Source organism: Mustela putorius, unplaced genomic scaffold (assembly GCF_011764305.1).
Source record: "Mustela putorius furo isolate JIRA1106 unplaced genomic scaffold, ASM1176430v1.1 tig00000095_pilon_pilon_pilon, whole genome shotgun sequence".
NCBI lineage: Eukaryota > Metazoa > Chordata > Mammalia > Carnivora > Mustelidae > Mustela > Mustela putorius.
In genome coordinates this window covers 4,070,213-4,096,755 of record NW_025421280.1, presented here as the reverse complement: position 1 = coordinate 4,096,755, position 26,543 = coordinate 4,070,213, and the positions used below count along the sequence as shown (strand labels likewise).

At 43.3% G+C, this 26,543-nt stretch overlaps 1 protein-coding gene across 4 annotated transcripts in view; it reads left to right on the top strand.

Annotated features, from left to right (window-relative positions):
* Nucleotides 1-3,858: 3,858 nt before the first annotated feature.
* The window catches only part of MITF (melanocyte inducing transcription factor), a 228,308-nt gene continuing 205,623 nt past the window's right edge, over nt 3,859-26,543 (top strand). For 3 of the 4 annotated variants that reach the window (XM_045077891.1, XM_004738344.3, XM_004738342.3), the window contains exon 1: nt 3,860-4,160. In XM_045077891.1, coding sequence (XP_044933826.1) covers nt 4,057-4,160 — 104 coding nt within the window. In that variant the 5' untranslated portion in view covers nt 3,860-4,056. Of the gene's footprint in view, nt 4,161-26,543 lie in introns of all 4 variants that reach the window. The other variant, XM_004738343.3, reaches the window with a different exon arrangement.

Here is a 26,543-nt window from a genome sequence, read left to right as displayed (position 1 = left end):
ATGAATTTTGACAATTAGTTTGTTCACATCAGGTTCCAGATAAAGCCCACACAATGTATTTGAGTGATAGGTCTATTTTTCCAATTTATTTAAAAAATTTCAATATAATTCACATGGATGAAGGTCTTTTATGTCTTTGAAAATCTAGATCAGTTCCCCCTTCCTCTTTATTTCATGCTATTTATTTGTTGAAGAATTTCCCAATGTCTTGTAGAATTTCTCAATTTCTGGGATTGTCTGGTCACATCCTCATGGTATTATTAACATGTTCCTCTCCCTTTATTCCTGTAAATTGGTGGCTAGATCTAGGGGCTTGATTAGTTCAGTTTTCATGTTTTATGTCCTAGATTTTTCCTTTCTCTTTAAAATCAATCTATCTTCTTTCTTTCTTTTTTAATAGATTAAGCTTGGTCACATCACATTCTCCCTGCGTTACAAGTCTTGACTCAACTCCTGGACTATGAGTCTCTTGAGGGCAGAGAGGTCAAATACTTAACATAGGCCTCTGTCTGTAACTAGTGTGTGTTCAGTGCATATTAAAGTGAAGACCCTTGCCCGTCTCTTCTTCTTCTTTTTTTTTTTTTAAGATTTTATTTATTTATTTGACAGACAGAGATCACAAGGAGGCAGAGAAGCAGGCAGAGAGAGAGAGGAGGAAGCAGGCTCCCTATTCAGCAGAGAGCCCGATGCGGGGCTCGATCCCAGGACCCTGGGATCATGACCTGAGCCGAAGGCAGAGGCTTTAACCCACTGAGCCACCCAGGCGCCCCTCTTCTTCTTATTTTTTTTAAAGATTTTATTTATTTATTTATTTGGGATAGAATGAGAGAAAGAGAGAGAGAGCATGCAAAGAGGGGGAGTGACAGAGGGAGAGAGAGAAGGGTCTTCTTTTGTCCATCTATTCTTGCTGGATTTAAAAAAAACTCTTTATTTTAATAATAATTATTTTAATAATAATGATAATAAATATAATATAATATAAATATAAAATATAATAATAAATATTATTTTAATAATAATTCTTTATTATTTTCAGAGAGAGAGAGAGCGCACAGAGGGAGAGTGAGAGGAGAAGCTGACTCCCTGCTGAGCAGGGAGCCTGATGTGGGGCTCAATCCAAGGACCTTGGGATCATGACCTGAACCAAAGGCAGACACTTAACACACTGGTCTATTCAGGCACCCCTATTATTGCTGGATTCATATGAGCTCAAATGAAAGGGGTGTGGGGTACCTGGTGGCTCAGTCAGTTAAGCATCTGCCTTCGGCTCAGGTTATGATCCCAGAGTCCTGGGACTGAGCCCTGAGTTGGGCTCCCTGCTCGGTGGAAAGCCTGCCTCTCCCTTTTCTTCTCTCTCTGCTGCTCTCCCTGCTTGTGCTCTCTCTGTCAAATAAATAAATAAAATCTTTTAAAAAAAGTGAGAGGTGTGTGTGACAAGCATTTGCAAAAGAGTAAAGTATTAACATATAGGTAAGTGTGACAATAATTTATAATCTTTTGTATGTTTTTTCTTTTGTACTTTCAATAGACACAATCTCTGCTTGAAATGTATGAAAATATTGACTTTTATCATCTTTTTAAAGAAGGGGTATCTATTCCTAGGGCTAAATCATTAATAAAGAGGGGTTACAGTGCCATCTATTAGGTGGCCAACTTTTTATAATGTAGATTAATGGCATGGCTTCCCATAGGGAAGTGTCTAAAGGAGTGAAAAGTTTTTAGAGTGATTACTCGAACTCTTTTGGTTGCAAGTAACAAAAATCTAAACCATAATAGTATCTGGGAAAAGAAAGAATTTTAGGCTTGTATCTCTGGAAAACCTAAGGGTATCTGTTTCTCTGATTGTTGATCTTATCTCATGGTCTCAGTTTTGGTCAGCTTCCCTATGTGGCCATAAATAATTAGTTTTAAGTTGTCTTCCTTGGATCATCATACTTTCACACATCAGCCTTTCCTGGTTGCCCTACAGAAAAGTTCAAAGGAGAACTTTTAGTCATGTTAGTGTCCTCTGTCCATCTCTAAAGGAATCACTGTTGCTAAGGAAAAGGGGCTATTTATTGGTCAGGATTAATTCACATACCCACTCCCATTAGCAGATGACACTCTAATCAATAATTCTGTCACATGTGATAGAAGAGAACGTTTCCTTAAGCCAGAGCAGATGAGACCAGAAGAAAAGGTGTAGGGGAAAAAAATAGGAGTTATCTGTGTGTACCTCAGGGCAACCTTAGCTCAGAGCCCTACGCTACATGTCTCTCTGGAAGGTGCACTTTGTTGGAAGTAAATTCAGGGCTCAGAGCCCTACCCTACATGTCTCTCTGGAAGGTGCACTTTGTTGGAAGTAAATTCAGGGCTCTTAGCTTTCTCGACAGTTTTTTCCCCCCTTCAGGTTTAGTTCGTTTGGTCTAGTTAGGTCACTCTTTGATGTAATAAGTGACATAATGGACTATTTCATTACAGTCCTAAAGAGGTTATACACTGCAGTTCTAACATGAAGTTCTTGATAACCTTTAAGGGGTCAATGGAATCTGGGAGAAGTCCAATCACCAGTCCAGCCTCCTTAGAGTTTTATCCAAGGATGATCATTTAGTTTACTACTTCTGGAAGGACAAACACACAGATGAAGTGTTCTGAGAGGAATATCTTTAAGATACAATACATGAAAGAATGATCATTGGGCAGCATTTTTATAGACCATAAATCACTTTCCCTTGCATTTGACCTTGCAACATCTTCTAAGACAAGGTTTGCCAATCTCTTCTGTTACAGATGAAGAAACTGAGGCTTCTAATCATCAGTGACATGCCCAAGATTACACAGTACTTTAGACAGGGATTTAAGGATTTCAACTTTGAGTCTCATAAGTTTAAATGCCACCCTCTAACTCCACTGCCTCCCTGATGTCTCCAGACATTTTTTTAAAAAAAGAAGGAACACATCCATTTGGAACTAATCAGAGGGAAGGTCTGGAGGTACAAATGAGCCATATTTAAGTCTGTTATTTTGTTACCTAAATGGGTGCCAGAAAGCTCAGGCGGGAGGAAGACACCTGAACAATTCATTCACCCCCAAATTCACTCTTGAATTGTTAGGAAAATCTCGTTTGAAGTCCCAGCCAACTGAGAAATTAGAGGCAGACAGTGACGACGTTGTTTCGTAACTTCGTGCCTTTTAAAATTAACAGAAACTTTCAAGTGCTGCTTTAGATTAAAAGTGGCTAACCGGATATAGGGAAAAGAGCCACTCAGCAGGATGAATAGTATTGTAAAAGCCCAGACTGAGTTATAGAAAAGGAATGCAGAAGAAAAATTTTTTACAATAATGTTTTAATTATAAAACGAAGGCAAATTCCTTCACTCCATTCCAATCCGAGGACAAGCTGGTATGTCGCAGAAGCGCTGGGAAGCATACAGCCTGATAGTAAGTCTTTTTATTTTAAGGCAGCCTTGAAGGCTAAAACTTTCCAGTGCCCAAACCCTTCACGATGAAAAAAAAAAAATATATATATATATATATATATATATTATTATTATTATTATTATTATTTATTTCATTACGGAGTTGGCGTGCCCTCGCAAATGTCTGAGCTGGGAGTAGGGGTGACGGGAGGAGAGCAAGGCTGAGTCCATTCTTATTAATATTAAATAGCCAAGTCTGTACCCTTGAAGCAAGTGGGGAGAAAAGAGCAAGAGGAGCTGCTGACATTGACAATGAATCCAAACAGGAGTTGCAATAGCGGTGTCCACCACGTTGCCTCTGCCCCCGCCTGGCCTTCTGGGAGTTGTAGTTTTCGCGGGAGCGGCTCCCCTGGCGAGCCGGGAACACCCCGTCCGGGTCGAACTACAGATCCCAGGCAGCGCGCGACCGCCCGCCCCTCCCGCCCGGGTGCGAGTGTAAACTCGCCGCGCCGGGGCGGGCGGCAGCGAGCGGGCGAGCGGGCTGAGCTGGGCACTGCGCGGGGGCGCACCGCTCCGGGGACCCAGGCCCCGTCACCTTCCCTTTGCCCCGGGGCTCTGGTCTCACTTTCGAGCAGTGGACGGACGGGAAGCGGGAGCCATGCAGTCGGAATCGGGGATCGTGCCGGATTTCGAAGTCGGGGAGGAGTTTCACGAAGAGCCCAAAACCTATTACGAACTCAAAAGTCAACCTCTGAAGAGCAGGTGAGTGGTGACAGCTAGAGGGAGGCGCGGCTGGCGGCTGGGGGGCCCCGCGCCCCACACCCTGGGGCGGGGAAAGCCGCTCGCTCGGGCTCTGGGACAAGGACCCCGTGTCCTTGCCCGGGGGCAGAGGGCGAACTGCCCCCCGCAGTTGGGGGCCGCGTCTGCGGGGCCGGGACACCCCTGGGGGGCTCCGCCCAAGTGCGCGTCGGGGGCGCAGCGGGCAGCCCGGGACAGCCCGCCCAGGTGAGGGTTCCCTCGTCTGGGGATACCAGCTGCTGAGATCGGGTGGGGGCTGGGGAGGGACCTGGCGCGCAGGTTGGGGAGGAGGAGCGCGGGTCCCGGACGCTGTCCGGGTGGGAAAGAGGGAAAAAAAAAGAGTTTCTCGTGAACCCCTTTTCTGGAGATCCTAGCGGGTTGAGGACTCAGAGAGGGAGTGCTTGGGGTGGATTGAGGCGCGAGGGAAGCAATTAGTTAGTCTGTTGTCGCCTCCTAGGAGTCGGGCTCCTCAGGGAAAGCCCGCCCCTGGCAGCCTCCAGGTGATGCTTCCCGAGCCCCGCCTCTCACCTTGCAGACTTCGCCACCCGCGCGCGGGCCGGTTTGGGGCCGCGGGTGGGCGTGTCTCTCGTCCAGGTCAAACTCCCTAGGCAACAGAGTTCCATTCAAATCCAGGCCTCCCCTGGAGGGGAAGAAGCCTTGGAACTGGAGGATATTGGGACACACCTGCTTGGCAGGGCCCCTGCTTGGCCGCGACACGTGTTTTATTTGCTGGGGACTGCTCCAAAACTTTCTGGAGAGAAGCGAAGACACCCGCTGGTCTGGCGCCCCACCGCGTCCAGTGCCCACTTCCTATGCTACCTCCATTTCCACTCGTCCATCGGAATGGGTTGGGTATCTTCCTTTCTCTGTCCTGTGGTCCCCCGGGGCATTTCCACTGTTTACCAAGGGGGAGATGGTCCTTTGAGGTTGTGATAGTAGAAAAGGATTTATGTCCACCCCTTTCAGTTGAGAAAGGAGATGAGGCTTTACCGGGAAGGTTCAGCAGTGCTTCTGTACCCATCTCAAATCTTCCTGCCTACCCCTCGCAGCGGGCAGAGTCTGGGTGAAGGGGCCTGGCTGGCAGAGGGCGAGAGGTTCCAGAAATCAGGGTGGAGGAAGAGAAGGGCAACTGAATCAGGAGGGAAGTAGTGCAGTCTTTGCTTCTGGGGCGCGTGGGGCTGGTATTTGCTCTGGTGGCAAGCAGCACCAGGTTCGTTTCCTTGAGGGCTGTGTCAAGACTCTGAATCCAAGTCTGGGAAGAAAATCTGGGAACGACATACCCACTGACTGGGCTGCTAAAGCAGTCTCTTTGCAGATGCTTGAAGGGGATTGGAAGGAAATGCAGCTAGATGCCTAAAACCAGCCTTTAGTTGATGGTTTCTCTTCATAATGGCTGTTTTGTGTGTGAGCATAGATTGTGTGTGTTGGGGGTTGGGGGGTTTTGAGTAATATTGTGTAAAGGGTATTGTTGGTTATGCTCACTGGGGCTTTATGTGCATTCAGCTGAAGGGACCAGTGTTTTACCGAGCAGTCTCTGCTTTTGCTTCTATAAGCAAATGCTTACATGGCCAGAATGAGGGAGTGAGTGTTTGAGTGTGTGTGTGTGTGTGTGTGTGTGTGTGTGTGTGTAGTCCTGAAAGAAATGAATTAACCGGACTGTTTGGAACATTTTTGATGGGAGCTGATACATAACATTAAATGAGTTTGAGAGAGTGAGGAAAATACCATCTGGAAAAACCCAAATGAGTGCCATGAAACTCATGTTGAAGGATTTGGGCCTGTTCTTTTTCAGAGTCGGCAAAAAATTACTTGCAAGGGTGAACGTCCTCGGTAGCTAGCTAGCATGTGTAAGGAAAAATGTGGGTACGTGGGAAGCAATGGCTTCACACGTTGAAGCTAGAAACAGGTGCGGGACAGAACCGGTATGGAGAGGAATGCTAAATTAAAAAAGTTGTTGTAAAACTTGTCTGTGGAGCAGACACATGCTCTTTGAAATAAACCAGTTAAATAAAATCTGTGAATAAATATATGGGGTTGGCAAAATTTCCCTATACTGTTTTCCACAGTTGTCTAACTTATTGTCATTGGCATCTGTTGTGTGACTTTAAAAGGGCTACATGTTGTTGGGGGCCTCCTCATGGCTTTTTGTCTGAAGTCTTTGCCAGGGCACCTCCCTTCTTTTAAGTGTTGGTTGGAAAAAGCAGAAATGGAAAGGTTAAGACTGCCGTAGCCATTTCGTCTATCAGTTATATTCTCTGGATTGCGTCTTGGAGTTGAAAATGTGTTCAGAGTCGGCCCACCTCTCAGCAGCTCCTCTGCTCCCTCTTTGGTGCAAGTCCTCACCAGCCTGTGCCAGGGTGATGGCTGTAGTCTCTTAACTGCTCTCTTGCCTTCTCCACCTTTCTGGTGGATTTTCTACATGGCAGCTTTAATGTTCCCGTTAAAATTGGTTCTCGAGGGGGGCAGATTTTTGCCCCCCAGGGGTCATTTGACAATGTCCAGAGTTATTTCTGGTTGTCCGAATGAAAGGGCGTTGGTACTGGTCTTCAGTAAATGGAAGCCAGAGATGCTGCTAACCATTCTGTAATGCACAAGAGAGCCCCGGCAACAGAGAATTATCTGGCCCTCAATGGTCATCGCCAGTGCTGAGAGACAGTGAGTTAAAACGTGCCACATCATGCCATTCTCTGCTTAAAATTCTCCAGTGGCTCCTAGTTTCAGTAACACTCGAAATCCTTTAATTGACAAAAGGCAGCCTATATGGTCAAGCTCCCTGTCAGCTCCGAGTTCATGCGCTGTTGTCCAGCTCGTTTTGTCGCTGTTCCTGGAGCACTCCAGACCCCTTCATCATAAGGCCTTTGTATGTTGTTCTTGCTGGTGCCTCTGTGTGGACCATCTTTGCCCGCAGAGCCATAGTGCTCACTTCCTCACCAACTTCAGATCTTACTTTTAATATCCTTAGCAGGCCCATCCCACTATGTACAATTGCTTTCCCTCCAGACTCTCATCTTCCTTGCCCTGCTCTATTGGTTCCATAATATTTATATTACAACTAACTCTATCATTTTTAATATGTTATGTTTATGTTTCTCCCCAGTAGGCTGCCAGCTTCAAGGGAGCAGGTTCCTGTCTGTTCCTTGTTTACTGTTGTGTTCCTAGAATCTAGAGCAGAGTTTCTCAACCTCAGTGCAGTTGCTGTTTAATTCTTTGTTGTGGGAACAGTTCTGGGTATTGCACGACGTTCAGCAGCATCCTTGGCCTCTGCCTGCTCGAGGCCAGTAACCCTCTGCCCCCAGTTGTGACCACCGGAAATGTGTCCAGACCCTGCCAGATGCCCATGAGGGGCACAGTCACCCCTGTTTCCAGTTGGCCTACAACTTTGCCTGGCACAGTAATGTTCATTGTTTGAACAGGTGTTACTTTCTCCTTTAGGACTCCACTTAGGATGGGGTGCTTGGTTCTGATTTTGCATTCAAAATTGCAGCCTTGGGGCGCCTGGGTGGCTCAGTGGGTTAAGCCTCTGCCTTTGGCTCAGGTCATGATCTTAAGGTCCTGGGATCGAGCCCTGCATGGGGCTCTCTGCTCAGCGGGGAGCCTGCTTCCTCCTCTCTCTCTGCCTGCCTCTCTGCCTACTTGTGATCTCTGTCTGTCAAATAAATAAATAAAATATCAAAACAAAACAAAACAAAACAAAATTGCAGCCTTTTAAAATAGGTACCGCCAAGGTCTCTCCAAAGAGGAGCTTATGTACTTTTTGTTCGGGCTAAGCTCAGATGTGCAGGTGTTTCATGACGAAAGACAGTTTCATTCCTAAGCCAGTCCTCCTGGCCTTTAGGAGTGTGAAGCTTCTGGGTTTAGATCGCGTGAACCCCCTTTTGGTCATATTCAATGGCAAATCTGTGTTAGAGGAAGACACATGCTATGAGGGAAGGTTCTAATGAAGAATTGCTTGCAGTTTGGTTTCCTTAGCAAGGTTTTGTTTGTTTGTTTGTTTTTAAATTTTATTTATTTGAGAGAGAGAGCACAGAGAGAGAGAGAGAGGGAGAACCAGACTGTCCATTGACCAGAGAGCCCCCCTTCGGGGCTTGATCCCAGGACCCTGGGATCATGACCTGAGCCGAGTCACCTAGGCACCAACCCCTGCATCACCCAGCAAGGTTTTTGAAGCCTTTGTGTGTTCTCCTGGGAATGAGCTTTGAATGGTGGGTGGCAGGGGAAAAGTGCCAGATATCAAGGGTGAACCCAGAATTCACACATCGGCACAGTCCCATCAGGGAAACACATGTGGAGCTGGTCAGTGCATTCCTAGCAGTGCAGGAACTCTCTGCAGGGCTTTGGGATCTGAAAACATTTTAAAACATGGTCACATCTCTCAGGTTTAAGGTTCTCTGTTCACTTTACTAGGTGTGAAATTCTGTGGCTTTGTAGTCACTAATGCCCCTTTCCTGGACAGACTTCAGAATTGACCGAATCTATTTCCAGTTTACTCTTTTCCAAAATTTAATTGCATTTTAGGTAACTGTTGTCTAACTTCCTGCAAATTAGAAATGGGAATGAGCGTGAGTCTTAGTTTTATTATGGCAAGATAGGATACAGCTGTAGTTCCCAAATGCTGATTCATGATGTGTGAAGTTTTCACAGGTCCGTGGTGAAATGAGAAAGATAAAGACTATTGTGTCACACGCACACTCACACGTTTTAGTATAAGGCCTTTGCTATTTCTTGGATTTATTCTGAGATTTTGTCTCCTGTCTTCCTATTAAAAATACCCTTTCTGAACCTGTGTGTTCTCTACTCTGTCTTTCCTTCTTATTGCAGGCTGGGACCCAGACACGGTGGTAGTTATTTTGCTTAACCATAAAGCCAAGGGCAATACCCTAGGGAACACTGACAAGACAAGATTTGAAGGAACGCGGACATCTGAATGAACTTGTGGAACACAGCTGGCTCTCCGTCTGATCTATCAGTTCGAACTTCTACTTGAAAGAGAAATCTCTCTGATTAAAATATTTTATTAAATATAATATTTAATATAAAATATTAAAATATTAAAAAAATATTTTTTAAAAATACACTTTTTTGAAATGGTAATCCATTCTTGGCAAAACAAAACTGTCAATCTCTTACTGGTTTCTGCGAGTTTTCTTGATTTTTCTGTCTGTCCGATCTGCAGGGAACTGCCAGCATTATTCTGACATCACTGTCTCTAACTAGCTGGGTGACCTTGGGAAGGCTGGGTGACTCCTGCCTTCAGTTTATTCATCTGACTAATGGAGGCCTGCATCCTAGGGGTCTTAAAAACAGTAGCTGTGACATTGACTGTGGGAGAGTATTAGCATGGTGCCAGGCACAAAGTAAGGGTTCAGTAAAATGCTAGCAAATGGTGTTCTGGTTATTAGTTATTACTTCTTTATTACTTAGCAGTGAGTTCTGACATTCCAGAAGGTGTTTGCCTTTGGTTCTCTTTGGCTTTCTTTCCTAAGGCCAGGGTTGTTGGTGAACAACCACCAGTCTCCTAATGAATACCACCACTTAATGAGGTATTCAGAGACATTTTTTCACATTTTATATTTTTGATCCAACCCATAAAAATTTATTAGTGCTAGTTAAAAAAAAAGAAAAAAAGCAGTTGTGGCCTCAAACCTCATATTCAGCACGTGTCTACTGAGCTCTGGTATGTGCAAATTAACACCAATAAACATAGTTAACATTCATGGAGCACATACCCTGTGCCAGGGTTTTTATGTCTGTTTTTATGTATGTGGACTTAGTCTTTGCAAAAACTTGCATGAGATGATAATAATGAATAAAAACAACTAGGATGTTAATTATAATTTTTGAAACTGGTAATTCTTACAGTGCTTAGTACCAGCCGCACTGTATGTTTTGCTTGTATTAATTCAGTTAGTTTTCCCTTCAACCTTGGGTATATATATTTTTATTATTCCTATTTTTAAAAAATATTATTTATTTGAGAGAGAGAGAGATAGAGAGAGGAAAGCAGACTCCCTGCAGGAAGCCCGATACAGGACTTGATCCCAGGACCCAGATATCATGACCTGAGCTGAAGGCAAGACGCTTAACTGACTGAGCCACCTGGGTGCCCCCTATTATTCCTATTTTACAGGGAAAGAAACTGGGATATAGTAAGTGGATGGGCCTGGTTTTAACCTGAGACTGCCTGGCTCTAGCCCCAAGCTCTTGTGCACTAGCCACATAAGAGGACCGTGCACAACAGCAGAAATGCAGCACTGCATAGTTCTGTATGTTCTCCAAAGCTCCCAGCGGGGGAAGGAAAGAACACATGGCCCCAGCTAAACATACGAGGCAGAGCGTGAGCTGATGGGGAGGTGGGCATCAGCAATGGGCCTTTCCCAAAGGAAGGGACATTGGAAGCCAGTTTTGGGAACAGGTAGGGATATTTGCATTTGGCCTCGAAGGTCAAGCAATACTCAAGCATTATTTCTCTACAACATTCAATAAAATGTTAGACCTCTTGGAGAACATGTCCAGTTCCATGGACTTCTGGGGGGGTTGGTTGCCTTTTAAATGTTCCAGCAGACTCCCGAACCTTCCTGAGGGTCTGGGAGCACCTGGTGGTGGCAGAGACCAGCTGCACACGGACGGCTTCAGAGGGAGCCATGACGAAGTGCTCTGTGCAGGCTTTGCCACGTGACTGCTGCATGTGTGTTTAAGACACTTAGCTTCTGGGCCTCAGTTTCTTTAACGGTAAAATGGGGTCAAGAGAACCATTCTCTTACTTTTGGGATAAGTTTTAAAGTGGAAATAAAATCTGTTAAAGTGCTTTGCAGAGGGCCTAGACATATTAGTAATATAATTCTTTCTTTTCTACTTTAACGTGGACATTTTGTTCTTCTTCCTGACAATAACTAAGACACATATAGATCTGTGAATCTGAAGCCAAATAGGCAAGATCGAGGTGCCTCACACTGGCAGGTGTTCAAGTCTTATTATGCAAATGAGTTTTGTGGTATGATTAGATGGGAAATTTGATTAAAGTGGATTGTAAGTGTTGGTTCTGTGTGTTATTAGAAATTTCCTTTTCCTGAGTGTGGCTATTTATGGAATTTATTTAAGTGTATGTATGTGTGTGTGTTTTTAATTGCCTTTGAGTTCTGCAGTGCAGTTTGCACAGGCTGATGTTTATATCTGCTCCAGTTGTGCAAGAAGTGGAAAATATCCTTTTTTTAGAACAGGTCACATGTGCTTACTGTCAGGAATAGGACCTCAGTGTAAAAAAATGTATCTTGGGACAAATCAAAGTTACTAAATTTCTCCCTCCAACTGCTTTGTTTCAGAACTGGCAGTATTAGGATAAATAATAGGGGAAAAAAAAAACCACTCAGCTATTTTTTTTCGGTGGGGGGCGCATTTTTCAAGGACAGTAAGCAAGAGTTTCACTTGTTTTGTGTATGTGTTTGCATGGGTGTTTTAAGTATGAAATGTACTTTGCTGTTAGGTTTGTCTCACCAAAGTAAATTATAAAAATATGTTTGACTCCACTCCAGTTATATGCATAATTTGGAGAAAATAATCAAGAAAATGGGTCAGAGATATTAAATGGAATTACTACAGGCTTTTGATAGTGTAAAGGCAAGTCGCGGGTTGTAAGCTGGTTTTTGTGAGTCTAGCAAACATTTCTAGGGCGGGGATTCCACTGAGTCATGGTCTGTCTTTATGGAGGCAGATGTAGGCTGAGGGCAAAAAGACCTGCAGGCAGGTCTGGGTCTCTTTTGTGATTGCCCCCCCCCCGCCCCACCTCCCTGCCGTTCTCTGTCCCTGAGGTCTTGGGGCGAGGACCAGGCTCCTCCTTTCTCTAGGTTGATTCTTGAACATGACTTCCTTATTTCTTTCCCTCCTTTGGCCTTTCACGCAGGCCACAAAGAACAAAGGGATACACCTTTGCGGTGTTCATGCTGCGAGACCTCTGTCCTGAGATTCAGAACCATGAGGTCCTTGTCTACGAGTTTCAAAATTTCCGTGGGCTTCTCAAACAATAGGCGCTGCCCCAGGTGTGTGGCAGATGATAACCTATTGGTTGCTTTCCACCTGAGTCAGAAGTTGAGGCAGGGGGAAGAGTGGGGCAAAGGTGAGAGAAAAACCCACGGGGAAGTAATGGAAGCTCAGAATCATGAGGACCCTAGTGTCCTCCCCAAGGTGTTTTTAAAACATCGCTCAGTCACTTTAAGCAGAGGCTGTCTAACTTTGGGTCAGAAGGACCTCAATTTATTTGTTTTTCCTTTTCTCCCTCCTTACAGAAGTTATTTATTAAGTGCCAATGGTGTGTCAGGCTCTGTGCTGGGCTGGAGGGAATCAAATGTAGAACCAGACAGGTCAGGTTCCAGCTACCGTGGCGTTCCATTTTGGAGATGGGAACGTGGTTAATAATGTACCAAATAAATGGACAGTATAATTTTTGTTGCTCAATAGGGTGTAATTGATACAGTGTGATTGGGAAAGAAGGGGATTTTTTGATTGGATCTGATATCAGATCCCATGACCTCACGGAGGAGGTGATTTTGAGGCAAGACCTGCGTGTCTGAAAAAAAGTGTGCAGATTTTGGTGCTACCACTCACTAGCTGTGTGACTTCGGACAAGTTACCCAACCTCTTCAAATGTCAGTTCCCTAACCTCTTTGAATCTCAGTTCCTTCTTTGTAAAATGGGGGCAGTAGCTACCTTGTAGGGTTGCTGTGTGGCTAAAAGGAATTGCCTATAAAGCCACTAACCTCTAACATTAGGCTTCACCTCATAGGTGTTAGGAGACACACAGGACTGGTTTAAAGCCATACATGAATAGTGGAGAAAAATACAGACATTAATCTTCCCTGTAACTGTTTATAACTTGGATTTAAGTGTTTTCCTAATGTTGAGTGAGTCACAGATTTATGCTTGTCTTTATAAACCTCCACTGAAAGTGGAGATGGGTCTTGTTATTTTTATTATCCTTTCTTTCCTCCAGGATCATCTTACTTGAGTTGTCCCCTTGCTCTTTTCACTGTTGCTGCATTGAGATCATTCCTGTTTGACCAGGCTTTGCCTAGGAATGGTTTCTGGTTGGATTTTGAATTAAGTTTTGGTATAAAGGAGAAGGCCAAGGGCTCTAGAATTAAAGCGTTGAGCTTAAGAGTCATTTAACACAATATACACGTACACCATGAGCAGCTCTTACGGAACTCCTGACTTGCAGTCCTGTGTTTCAGCCCCTAGATCACGCTTCCTCTTCACACTGATGTGAAAATGTCAGTGTTGGTGCAGAAATGGAAATTCAAGAAGCCTCTCTTCCCACACAGCACCTCAAGCTTTCATCAGTGTTGACATCTACAGGCAATAGCACGTTTTTAATTCAACAACTTAAAACAAAAATCTTCAAAGCTTTCGAATTCCAGTAACTGTGTTCTTTGATTCAAGTACTCATGGAGTGGTGACTTTCAAAAGGAAAAATCCTGGGTCATGTGAGAACAAATATTTTAAATCCAAATGCAGTGGGTTACAGGTCTGTGGAGTGCACGGGTAGAATCCTGTCCTTCTATAAGAAAATTGTGGTTTGTTGAGCAACTTCAGGAAGGCATCTGTGGCCTTCACCCTCGCCACCCCCGCCCCTTCCCCAAAGTAGGATAACTTGCTGAATCATTCACACGCATTTGTCTGTGTTCTTCTGTGATCAAAGGCAGGATGGGAAAAGTGGTGGTCTCCACTGTTGGGAATGTAGAACTTACATTGTAGAATGTTTGCCTTCTAGGAAGCTTAACTTGTTTTGGTGAGAAGAAGATTTGAAGTTGGGAAGATTCATTTAGCCTGATGGCAGAGTTTATCTATGAAATTACAAACTGACAGATAGGAATGCTGCATTTCCTTTGGTACCTTTATTGTAAAATCTTCCTAAATATAAACGGGTTTCAAGACACATATTTTGGGGCACCTGGGTGGCTCAGTGGGTTAAAGCCTCTGCCTTCAGCTCAGGTCATGATCCCAGGGTTCTGGGATCGAGCCCCACATCGGGCTCTCTGCTCGGCGGGGAGCCTGCTTCCTCTTCCTCTCTCTCTCTCTCTCTCTCTGCCTGCCTCTCTGCCTACTTGTGATCTCTGTCAAATAAATAAATAAAATCCTAAAAAAAAAAAAAGACACATGTTTTTCAGAACATACATTTCAGTTTTGTAACTGGAGATTTGAAACTTGATGAAAGGAAAAGCATGCAGAAACCCTGAAGATGATTTCCTGATGTCTGTATTCTTCTGTGATCAAAGGCAGAATAGGAAAAGTGGTTGGAACCTAGCACAGTCCGGTAGAGCCTACTGGAGGATCTCAGTGAGATCTGGCCACACTGTCTTGTTTGCATCTCTCCCAAGCAGCTGGAGAGAATACTCTAAAATTGAATCAGTGAACAGTAACACAGATAATGCAACAATCCCTCCTCCATCAAAAGAATCGGGTACATTTTTGTTTTGTTTTTTAGCCTTTGTAGTTTTTCAGCAAAAGATGGAAAGGTGCTGTTGCTTTGTTGTATTACTGAGCCTGCATAACAGCACCATTTAAATTTAGAACATTGGCACCTTGGCTGGTAGAACCCTTTGCAACTAATTTATAATGCTTTTGGCAGAGAGTAACTATGAATAAACATTAAAATAGTGTTGGCCAGTTAGGGTCATTTACTTTCAAGGGAAGAGGATGACACCAGCCATGCATTCTTAAAAATTCCATTTATTTAGTTTTAAAAGAAGAGTTTGCAAAAGCGTAGTGAAACAGTACCTAAAAATATAGGCAACTAGCATGATTCCTGACATTCCAAATAAAAGTTTGTCCATTTGCTGCAAGGAATCGTGTTTGGAGAGTAACTGTTTGTGAGAAATTGACACTGGCTTGCGTGTTGGACAATTGGTGTGTAGACTTTTTGGAACCATACCTTGCGTCATCTTAGCAAGTCATTTGTCCACTTCTCTTTAAGTAGGTAAACACTAATGATGTTTTATCTAAGTAAATGCTGTATATGTACATGCTACATGATGGTATCCCGGAATGCAGTTTTAATGATACTGATTGCATATGGAAGCTTGAAGTCTTTGTTGATTCAGAAAGGAACCAGAAGTTTTGATGGCACTTGCTTGGTCATAGCATCATAATCACTGAAAGGCGTGATTTAACAGCAGGAGGCTGAATGACAAGGACAGTTAATTGAGGTTTGTTTTTGGAGTCAGTGATACTGACTGAGTCAGTCACTCTGCTGGTCTGCTCTACCCTTCTTTCTCATTCTTGGGTTCATATACTTGGCATCGTTCTAGTCACTTCTCACTGGCAGACAACTTCCCTTTCTTTATGTGTTTTCTCTAGTGGACACCTTTAGTTTGCCTGCTCATAGTCTCTTTTCCAAATTCCAGTAACAACCCCTTCCCACATGCTCAGCCCATCTGCTTCAGTTTCACGGTTCTAGGAGTGGAGAATTTGACCCAGGCCCTGCCACGGTTCTTTATCATGGAGATTGGTTTTAGGGAGGTACATGTTGACTAGTGAAAATGAATCCCAGGATTTTATTAGGGTGCTAACAGAAAGATTCTCCTTTTATTTCCATTGATCTTGAACTTTGGGGGAGATGTCGGGGTTTAGCATAAAGATACCTCGTAGGCAGAGAACAAGCAAGTTCTTAAATTAGGTTAACGTTAGTTGGTGTAGCAAAATGACATGCAACGGTCGTAAGTATAAATAGTTCCTGCTTGGCAGGCAGCTTTCCTCCACCTGGCAAATCAAGGACTCAGACTCCTTCTGTCTTCTGGTTCTCCCTTTGCCTAGGACCCTGGAGTCCTTCGTGTCTGGTGGTAGAAAGGAAGAGGAGGAGAAGGCATAACTAAGGTCCAAAAGTGATAGGCCTCACTTTTGCTCAGATGCTATTGACAAGGACCAGACTCCCATCTGTGTCTGGATGCAGGGGTGGGAGCTGGAAAATGCAGATGTCAGCTGGCAGCGATGTTTGTCTGCTAGAAAAGTGTGCATTTTGGGTGGATGGCCAGCCATCTTTGCTGTGATCCTATTAGGAGTGTTTCACCTCCGGATCAAGTTGTGGCTTTCCTTGGTAGGCCTAGTTAGGCTTATCTTTGGCCTTTTCTGTTATTTAATCAATAAATTCCTCTTCTAAGTATACATGGTTAGTTTGGATTTTCTGCCACCTGTGTGGAGACTGTTCAAGCTTTTGTGTTTTCTGAATCCCACTCTCCAAGCTTTTGTGTTGTCTGAATCCCACCTTTCTTCAGGGCTTCCTATTCTACGTCATGGAGTAAAATCACCACCCCAGTTCCCTGCAACAGCAGCCCATCCACCACCACCACCACCTGAGAGCAGTGGCTTTTCAACATGTGGCCCTAAGGCTTATTATAAATACACATTCTCAGACTGTACCGCAGTCCTACTCAATCAGACACTGGTGGGCAGTCCCAGGAGTCTGTGTCTTAATAAGCCCTCCACAGTTGGTGGTGCTCACTCATGTTTGAGAAAGACTACCCCAATGCTCTCACCATAAATCCTCTGTCTCCATATGGAGTTGTGTCTTTATTGCTGTTTTGGAATTAACAACTTCCGGGATTAGAATACATTTAATAAAAAAAAAATGGGGTGCTGCTTGTTATGATCAGGTTAGGGATGCTCCCTGGCAGTCATTCCGCACTGATTAAAAACCAAAAACCCAAACCCAACAACTTTCCCTTCTAAAAAGTTCACTTTTAGATCTACCCTAATGAAACCAGGGAAGGATTCTTGGTCTTCTGAATGTGATCTCTGGGTGACTTGGAGTTAACCTAGCTGCACTACCCTAAGGAGCCCTGGCCCGTACCTTAAGACAGGGTTGTGATACAGACTCCAAGAGTGTGCGGTCACATGACTGAAAGATTTGATTGAGAAATAGGGTGATGATTTTGAGCGTGCCCACATGACCAAATTGTTTTTCACAAAACTTCTGCTGAATAAAATTTGAAATACGGCTTTCAGCCTGTTTTCTTGTCTTAATGAATTCCAGACAGTGTGCAGAGCGTAGGAGCTTCCAAAACAGGGGGATGGAATGACTGGGACCCGCCAGCCTCTGTCTTGTCACAGAAAGGGTGTCCTGACTTCATGGAGTCACTCCTCTTGTTCTGAATCTCACTGGGCCATTCACTTATCTGATGGAGAGGTATAGACTGCGACAGGGAAGGACAAGGCCAAGGTTGTGTCAGACAAAAAGAGCCTATAGAGAACTGCCAGACTACTTACTTTAGCAGGAAACTCAACCTTTACCCCTAATCTACTTAGACCCAAGCATTTTTTGTTTGTTTGTTTTGTTTTGTTTTGCTGTATGCTGACCTTCTCCAAAGAAAAGGCCTGCATCTCTTCGTGTAAACTGGTTAAAAGCCCTCGCCAGTTGAAGTCTAAAGTTCTGAGTGTAACCTTTAGAATAAGACAGATTTGTGGGCGCCTGGGTGGCTCAGTGGGTTAAGCTGCTGCCTTCGGCTCGGGTCATGATCTCTGGGTCCTGGGATCGAGTCCCGCATCGGGCTCTCTGCTCCGCGGGGAGCCTGCTTCCCTCTCTCTCTCTCTGCCTGCCTCTCCATCTACTTGTGATTTCTCTCTGTCAAATACATAAATAGAATCTTTAAAAAAAAAAAAAAAAAAAAAAAAAAAAGAATAAGACAGATTTGTAACTTGAATTCCAATTTGACTACCTTTAGCTTTTTTTTTTTTTTTTTTTAAATCATGGCAAGTTTTTCTTGTTTTTATGTCAGTGGCAGGCTAAATGGGGCTCATGGACATTATTAATATGATCTAGGCTATGGAGTAATCATGCGAATTAAAAGAAATAGGTGGGTGAAGTGCTCAGCCCCAAAACCTGGCTCTTGCTGCTGAGTATTTGGTCCTTGCATTCTGGTTCCCTTTGTATCCATAGCATCAATAAGGGTTTTGACTTGAAATGACTTTTTAGCCAGGAGGTAAAGGAGAGGGCCGTAGATGAGAAGGGGGAGGCCTTAAATGATCCTAAAGCTGGAGAATCTGCAGAAGGATCTTTGAGAGTGAACTTTGTAGTGGCGAACTGTGGGAAGCCTAGCAGGGAGGCTTTTTAAAGATGGCACCTGCTATTTACAGAGAACAATCTTTGCCTTTATCAACATGTTGCCTTTCATCATAATTACAGACTATAGCAGGTGGAAGAATAAATAATAAGATGCGCTGATGGAGATTTCACAACACTGAGCAGTCTAGCAGCCGAGCTGTATCACTGTTTCCACATGGGAATCTGCCATTCCTAACTGTCAGCTTTCAACTTTGCCTCCAGTGAGGGCCTGCCTTATCTCTTCACATTTAACTCGGCAGCCTCTTCATATAGCTGTCCTTACCCGAAGTAAGCCGTGATGCTCTGTGTTCCTGAACCTCAAAATCTTCATATCTTTTACTCTTCCAGGATTTTTCCGTCCTTCTAGCAAAGTATGGCTATTTTTGAGACTAGAGCCGAAGTTTTAATTTTTTTTTTCCAAAGAATTGTTCATTTCATGCTTGCTTTTTACCCTTTATGCCTAATTTTCTGAAAACTTGATTCCTCTAGTCCTTTGTATCTGTATGGGCCATTTCAGTTAACCATCTATTTGGGTTTCCATCTATTGGTTAAACTGATCCTGTGATAAAACTGAAATGTTTTTTATCCACCTCAATATGATAGTTTCCTTGTCTTTTATTTTTCTTACCTTTATTGAGGTATAATTGACAAATAAGAGTCGTATACTTTTAAGGTGTACAACTAGATGTTTTGATGAACATATACCACAATCAAATAGCTTGCTTTTCTTGAGCCTCAGAAAGTTTCTCCCCCAAACCAGTGGCTAACCTGGTCACTAGAAAGCAGAAAGGGGATGAGCCCAAATAGTAACTTTCTGTCTCAGGAGACAAGTATGCATGACATGGCATACATAAGTAGATGCCTTCATCATTGCAGTTTTGATGTGTTAGCTGGGTACCGGGTTACCTGCCTCATCAGATCTCTGAAGATTCAGTGAGGTTCCGAGAGGACTTCCTGTAGGAAGGGTGCTGTAGATGCCGGCTCTCTGCTGGTGAGCCATGGCCCTACCATTCCTGCTGCATGACCATGAAGCCTGTGTCAGACCCCAGTGCACCCATGTGCTGGTGCTCACGTCACTGCCATTAGAATTTAGGGATTGGGGCGCCTGGGTGGCTCAATGGGTTAAAGCCTCTGCCTTCAGCTAGGGTCATGATTGTGGGGTCCTGGGATCAAGTCCCACGTCGGGCTCTCTGCTCAGCAGGGAGCCTGCTCCCCCCCACCGTCTCTCTGCCTGCCTGTCTGCCTACTTGCGATCTCTGTCAAATAAATAAATAAAATCTTAAAAAAAAAAAAAGAATTTAGAGATTTACCTAAGAAGCAAAAAAGTGGTTAATCTGTGCAAGAGCTATTGACTCTGTTGTCTGTCACTGGGGAGTAAATAAATAACTTAATTCCCCATAGCTTAAAACCCCCTGATCATATAGTCAGTTCTCAAAAGTTGGGAATATATGCAGCAAGTTTTTGGACATGTGCCAGCACTCATTTTTCTCCCCGAGTCTGCCAGGCCACTTTCCCCAACTCTCAGCTGTTGTGTGCAGAGGAATGGCACTAATTTGATCAACAATTAATGGGAGACATCTTTTATAAGAATCCATGCACACATTCACACCAACACATACTGGATTCTCAAGGCCTCATTTTTCGGAGTATTTGCATCTTTTCTCTGGTGTTATCATGACTAATCAAAACTTCACTCTTGGTTAAATAATTCCTGTCCTGAATTTTATAAAGAAACAGAGAAAATGACAGTTTTCCTTTTTCCGTGTGATTGAAACACACACACAGACACACACACAGACACACACGGAAACAAAGGACCATAGAGTTAGATGCTTTAGGATAAGAACCAGTGTGCTCTGAGAAGTCATGAACACAGGGGAGAATGAAGATGAAGCCTGGGAAGGATGGGCAGATGTGGACAGTTGAAAGACCTTCTGAGTTCTGCTTTTTTGTGAGAGAGCCGGATGAATCAGCTGTGTAGGATGGAGTTGAGAGTTAACACACCCATGTGTAGGGGAAGAGCCAGCCATTGGAGATGGACAAGGCGGTTTTGGAAGTTTCCAGAGTAGATTTGTTTCTTGGTCATCTAAATAGGGGGATATTACGATATCTGACACCCTTGTTTTTTCAGAGTCACGGTTTGGGAATGATGGGCAAAGTCCTTGGGCCAATGTTCCTTGCCCTAGGAGGTAAAAATGATTTTCAGTAAATATTCATTGAGCCCACTGTGGAGTCAGGAGATAATGTTGAGCATGAACCTTTGTCACTTTTGACAAATGGGTGGCCACCAAGGGATGTTGTGGAACCCAGATCAGGCCATCAGGGGTCAGGGGAACTCTTTCCGGGAGTGGGAAAGAACCCACCTGCTGGTCACATCAATTACCCTGTGAAAGAAATGTACTTTATTTATTTTTTTTTTAAATATTTTATTTATTTATTTGACAGAGAGAGAGAGATCACAAATAGGCAGAGAGACAGACAGAGAGAGATGAGGAGAAGCAGGCTCCCTGCTGAGCAGAGAGCCCAATGCGGGACTTGATCCCAGGCCCCTGGGATCATGACCTGAGCCGAAGGCAGAGGCTTAACCCACTGAGCCACCCAGGCGTCCCAAGAAATGTACTTTAAACTGATACTCTCTGAAGACAGTCTTTAGTTGTCACTTCGTTTGATGCTCGTTTTTAAAAGATGATGCCTATTCTAGGAAATCAAGCATCTTCTACCTATAAATAGGCTGATAGGTGATACTTATTTTATTGTCTGTCTGTTCTTACTTGAAAGACTCCCAGTGGGAATGGAGAATTCTTTCACTGAGCATCTCCAGGATCCAGGATAGCTAGTGTCTGATAAATAATCACTGAATAGAAAGCCTGGGTGGCTCAGTCAGTTAAGCATCTGCCTTCAGCTTAGGTCATGATCCCTGGGTCCTGGGATCCCACGTTGGGCTCTCTGCTCAGCATGGAGTGTTCTTCACCCTTTCTCTTCCTCTGGCTTTCCTTCTCTCTCTCAAATGAATAATAAAATCTTTAAAACAAATGCTGAATAAAAAGGTAAAAAAAGGGGGATCGGTTTCTCATGTACAAGAAGGAATCAGTACCTTTCAGGAACTCTGTTAAAGCACTTTCAGGAAAGTGTGTAAAATATTATCTTGACTTTTTTTCCTATTAGCGATGGGCCCTGAAGTTTTTCTGAGGCTCAGTTTTCTCACCTAAAATATGGGGGTAGTAGTGTTCCTTCTTGACATACCTGTGAAGGTTGTAGAAGGTAATGTGAAACGTGCCAAGTATATGTAAATGCTCCATTAAGCTAGTAGGGGCCATCAGTGTTATTGCTCCTGTGGGTGCTCAGAGATGAAATAAATATGCAGTCAATTTTTGTTATTTGTGGTAGTTATGTTCTGTTAAACCACCGTGAACATTTGGTTAGAGGACACTACACCTTTGCTCCTAGAGGAAAGGCACAGTTTGGTTCCTGGAAGTCTCTGGTCACAACATGTTTGTTAATTAACTAATACCTAAATTTGTTTTATATATTTATATATAAATATATATAAGGACACTTTATTTAATATATATTCATTGACATTGAACTCAAGGCCAGCAGTGCCGTAAGTCATACTGGATTGAACCTTCTCTAACACCTGTGTTTCCTGGGTGAGGCACATCACAGCCTTCTCATGCAGAGTAACACTAGTCTCGGGGACTGTCTTAAATGGTGAAGTCACTTACAAAAACACAAAAATGCAAAAAGCATGGCACTAAATAAACCTTGGAAAGGACATTTGTCTACTGTATGAGAACTGGAGCAAGTAGGCAGAGTGTCACCTTGTTTGATGTCAGTCGGGAATGCATGCATTGGATGACTCAACTTTTTCACCTCTTGGCATGTATCCACAAATGAGCGCCAAAATGCCGCAAATATTGATTTGGGGGTTTCAATTAAATTTTAGTAAGTAAGTGAATTTGCAAATGGGGGTTCCACAAGCAACGGGGGTTGGCTATATTAAAAAATTGTTTTCTTCAGTTTTGTTCCTCTAGCAATTCTTTCTCTGAGCTTAAAAACATGCTCACTTGGGAAAATATCTTCAAACAGTGTTTGCTCCTGCATTGTTGTGGATTATACGTGAAGGCACATTAACGAAGCTTTTCTAAGGACCCAGTCTCCCATTTTTACATTTATTTGCCAATTAAAAACGGTCCCTTACTTCCAAATTTTTGAAGTTGAATGGGACTGTTCAGATATGTTACTTTTTATTTTGATATATTCCAACTGTTCTTTAGGAAGTAGAGTGTGGGAATGGGGCCCTGGAAAAAGAGCAGAGATATTATGGTGGCCACTGGTGAAGAACCCAGCAGAAAGCAGTAGAATGAGGTAGATATTACGGTGTAGGCAGTTTTTCAAGAAACTGGGCTCAGCTTACTTCTGAGTGTATTGCAAATTAGCATATTATAAGGATCAGCAATTGTTATTGGAACCATGTCATTGTTATAAACATTACCTGAGTACTTGTTCTTGGAATTCTTTTAAGGAAAGAAGGGAAGACTTACTTTTAGTGGGGCCAGTGGTTTTAGGTTGCCTAGGAGGCAGATCACATAATTTAATAAAAACAAAGAAACCCAAACAGCAACAATAGCAACAGCAGCACTTAGCATTTTTCAAGCCCTTACTGTGGGCTGTGCCTTGCATTGATACTTCACCTCTTAAACTTTGAAAAGATGAGCTCAGTAGGGTTAAAGTCATTCAAGTTGCCTGTTGCTTTGCCTGTTGTAGGTAGCTTGCCTTTTGGATCTTCATACTGTATTTATGTGTAGGATAAAAGGAATAGCTTGTTCAGTTTGTCTCTTTGTGTGTGCACATGTGTGCACATCTGTGTGTGTGTGTGTGTGTGTGTGTTAGGCCTGGGATCAGGAAGGTACCTATGTAAATTTTTTCCCTAGGTTTTTCCTGTGTTAGAAAAGTAAAAAAGCAGAAGGAATGAATAATTTAGATCTGGTGCAAGGACAAACATATTAAGGCACTTGCTATCTACCAGGTACTGTGTTAAACACTTAGAATGTCTTGTATAATTTAATTCTAATATGCAGTAGGTAAGATCCCATTTTATAGATGAACATACTAAGCTTGGCCATCTTCACTCACTTGCCTAAAGCCATTCCAATAAGGGTGGAACCATGACGTAAGCTGAGGACTGTCTGACTTCAAAGCTCACCTTCGTAACTGCCATACTGCAGTGGTTGGTGTGTATATTGGGGTACAGAGAGGGAGGCAGGTTGGGAAGTGATGAGGGGTGACAAGTCCTGTTGATTTTGGAATAGAAAGAGGACTAGGTTTCTGATGAAGTAAAGATAGGAGACTCTGGGTGTGGTTGAACATCTGAATCCAAGAAAAATAGGTCTATCTGTTAAAGGTAGTCCTTTGTTTTCAAAGCTGTTTCTAAAGAAAGGAAGGAGTTTGGTGCTGAAGGCTCCAAGAAAGGTAGCAAAAGATGGAATGGTGGACGCTCAATTATTCACAAGGATATATGGTATGTAAGTTGTTAGATGTTCCTCATTCCTCATTAAAGATCTTCAGATTTTCCTTGCTGATGACATCAAGAAGTCTTATCTGCATACCCGTACTTATGGTCTGCCACTGAATATAGAACTCCCGACATCTTGATGTTTTTCACTTATCTTTCTTTTCTTATCACTCCCTCCCTCTTCAACCTGACTCGTTAATTGCTTTTCCTGTGTGTCTTCATAAAGTTATAGCCAGTTTATTCCATTCTGGACTGTTTATCTTTGAATGCCAAAGGTCTTGAAACATCATAATGTTGTGTAATGAACATAACTTCTGCCTTGGCATGTGGGTGTTAAGAGCATTAGTCATTGCAAAGTATTGAGTTAAATATTTTCAATAAAAGGATATAATGATCTAATAGAGAGGAAGAAGTTATAAAAATACTAGTTTGTGGCTTTAATGGTGAGCTATATATTTAGTGGGTTCCATCAGCAATGGGCTAGACATTCATAGAATGAAGATAAAAATATTCTCACTCCTTATTGGTGGGAGGGGAAAAAGACCAATCCTGGGTGGTGGGGTGGGGACAAAAGCACTTGATTCTTATGCGTACTGAGAGAAAGGTAAGCTGTCTGAGTTTCCAGTGCTTCTGCTCTCACGTCGGTCTTTCACTAACTACCACAATTGCTGGAGATGTCCATGAGATATTTAGAATAGGGGCTCCTGGGCTGCGTCTTGTTGGCAAGCCCTTAGCTTTGTAATCATTTCTTCCTTTTCTTTTTTTTCTTTTTTTTTTTTTTTTTAAGAGAGCCATCAGGGCATCTTTGCAATACCATTAGAGAGCCAGGGACATCCTGAGCAAACGAGATGTTTCTTTACCCATGGAGCTGATTTTATGAAGAGTTTTGGTCAGCATGAGTCATTGTGAAACTATGTACCTTGCTGCCCTGGTTTATCTGTAGACATCTCCCTGTGGCAGAAGATTGAATCCTCATCTCTCGCTGTCTCTCTGGGCATCTAAAGATGTTAGAGGTACATTGGTTTGCTTCTTGCTGGGAAGTGTGTGGTAGGTACTGGCCTTCTCTGATGGAACATCGCCTGCATGCGTGGTCAGTCATCAGTGTAACAGGTTGATGTGCTGTCTTATTTCCTGGGGCTGGAGGTTTTAACCAGAGACACCGGGTGCTGACTCTCCTTTACCTTTCCGGCTGGGCCTCTTCAGCCATTCCAGTAAACAATTTGGGAGCTCAATGCCTTTTCTTTCCTAGAGAAGCTCTCAACTAGGACATTACTTTCATATCAAAATAGAGGGCCTAAACTCTGTCTATGGCCACTACTAAAAATTTCTCACCAAACTGGGTGTTTTCAAAGGAGGTCCAAGTCAAACTATATCACTTAAGGGAAAAAATTGTTTCCCTTATATGGTATCTTTTACAAGTGGTTAATTATTTTCACGATCACCTTCGGAAGTTAGGTCATTTTTGGAGTGGGGGAGTGTGTGGAGGGGAGATCTGTTTTCTCCCAATTTCCTTGCATTTGTGATGATATTTTGGGAAGGGTGATTGATCTCTAGTCCTCCTTTGTCTGATCTTGAATAGATTGTTGTCATTATCAACTGAATCCATAGATAAAGAGGTAGTTTTGAATGGGAGCCAAGTAACCTGTTGATGTAAAGTCTGTTTTACCTTTTATGATTCCCATCATTAGCGCCTCCCTCCTTTCCTGGCTCAATCCCCTGTCATTTTAAGTAGGCAGCAATTACTGGTTTGCTAAAGAAGCTGGCTCCTGCTGCCAAGGATCCTATTAATTATCACTCTATCTCTAATTTAGCCTTTCTAGTGTTGAGAGAAGGTGCACGTAAAGCGTGTGGCAGAGCGGCTGCCATCGCATCTTCTTTGTAATAATCTCCTTTCTGAGACAGTTCAGCGGACTCAATGTTCAGCCAAAGGGCCGAGGTGGCCCTGGTGAGTGTTTTCAACTCTCTTCTACAGGTTGTTTGGGAGGTCAAGTTTCGGGTGGTTTTCTTCTCCCTTTGACTCTGACCTGAGTAAAAAAGCTGATGGCTGGCATTTACGTTGGGAATTCAGACCTACTCCCGGTCCGTCTGTGAGCTCAGATGGGGCACCTCGAGAACACTGTGGTGGTTTCCCCACGAACTGATTTCCCTCCCTGGGGGAAGGGGAGCATGGAATCAATCCTATGCCTGTCTTCAAGAAGGTAATGCAGACGCTAACTAAAGTCACTCGGTTGACAGTTTCTTGTATAGCAGATTTTTTTTAAGAGGCTGGTGATCTTTATATAATACTGAGTCTTGGTTTCTTACCATTCATCAGTGGCTTAGATCGCTTGCTGTTTGTTTCCAGAAATGTTCAGTTCACTTGTTGGAGTGGACCTTTTTTTCAGAAGTTCCACTGGATCATTTGATTAGGTTTGGAGTGCTTAAGCTTCCTTTTCCACTTTTTTTTTTTTTTTTGTTATTTTTGGCAGTGGTGGTGTTTGAAGCTGTTGAAGTGATTCACTGCAAAGTGAATTAATTTTCCACATCTTCAGATGTGTTTTCCAGTTGCCCCCAAGTTTCTTTTCCCCCTCTCATATGATTCTGCAGTTGTAGTTCGGTCGCTCTTGTTCTTGCTGGAGCAAATATAAATGCTGATGTCACCGAATTTCTTAAATTACAGCTGGTGGGGATTAACAGAAATTGTAAAAGAATACCACTTCCTCATTTTGCTTTTTTCTTGACTAATTATTGTCCTTTCAAGTCC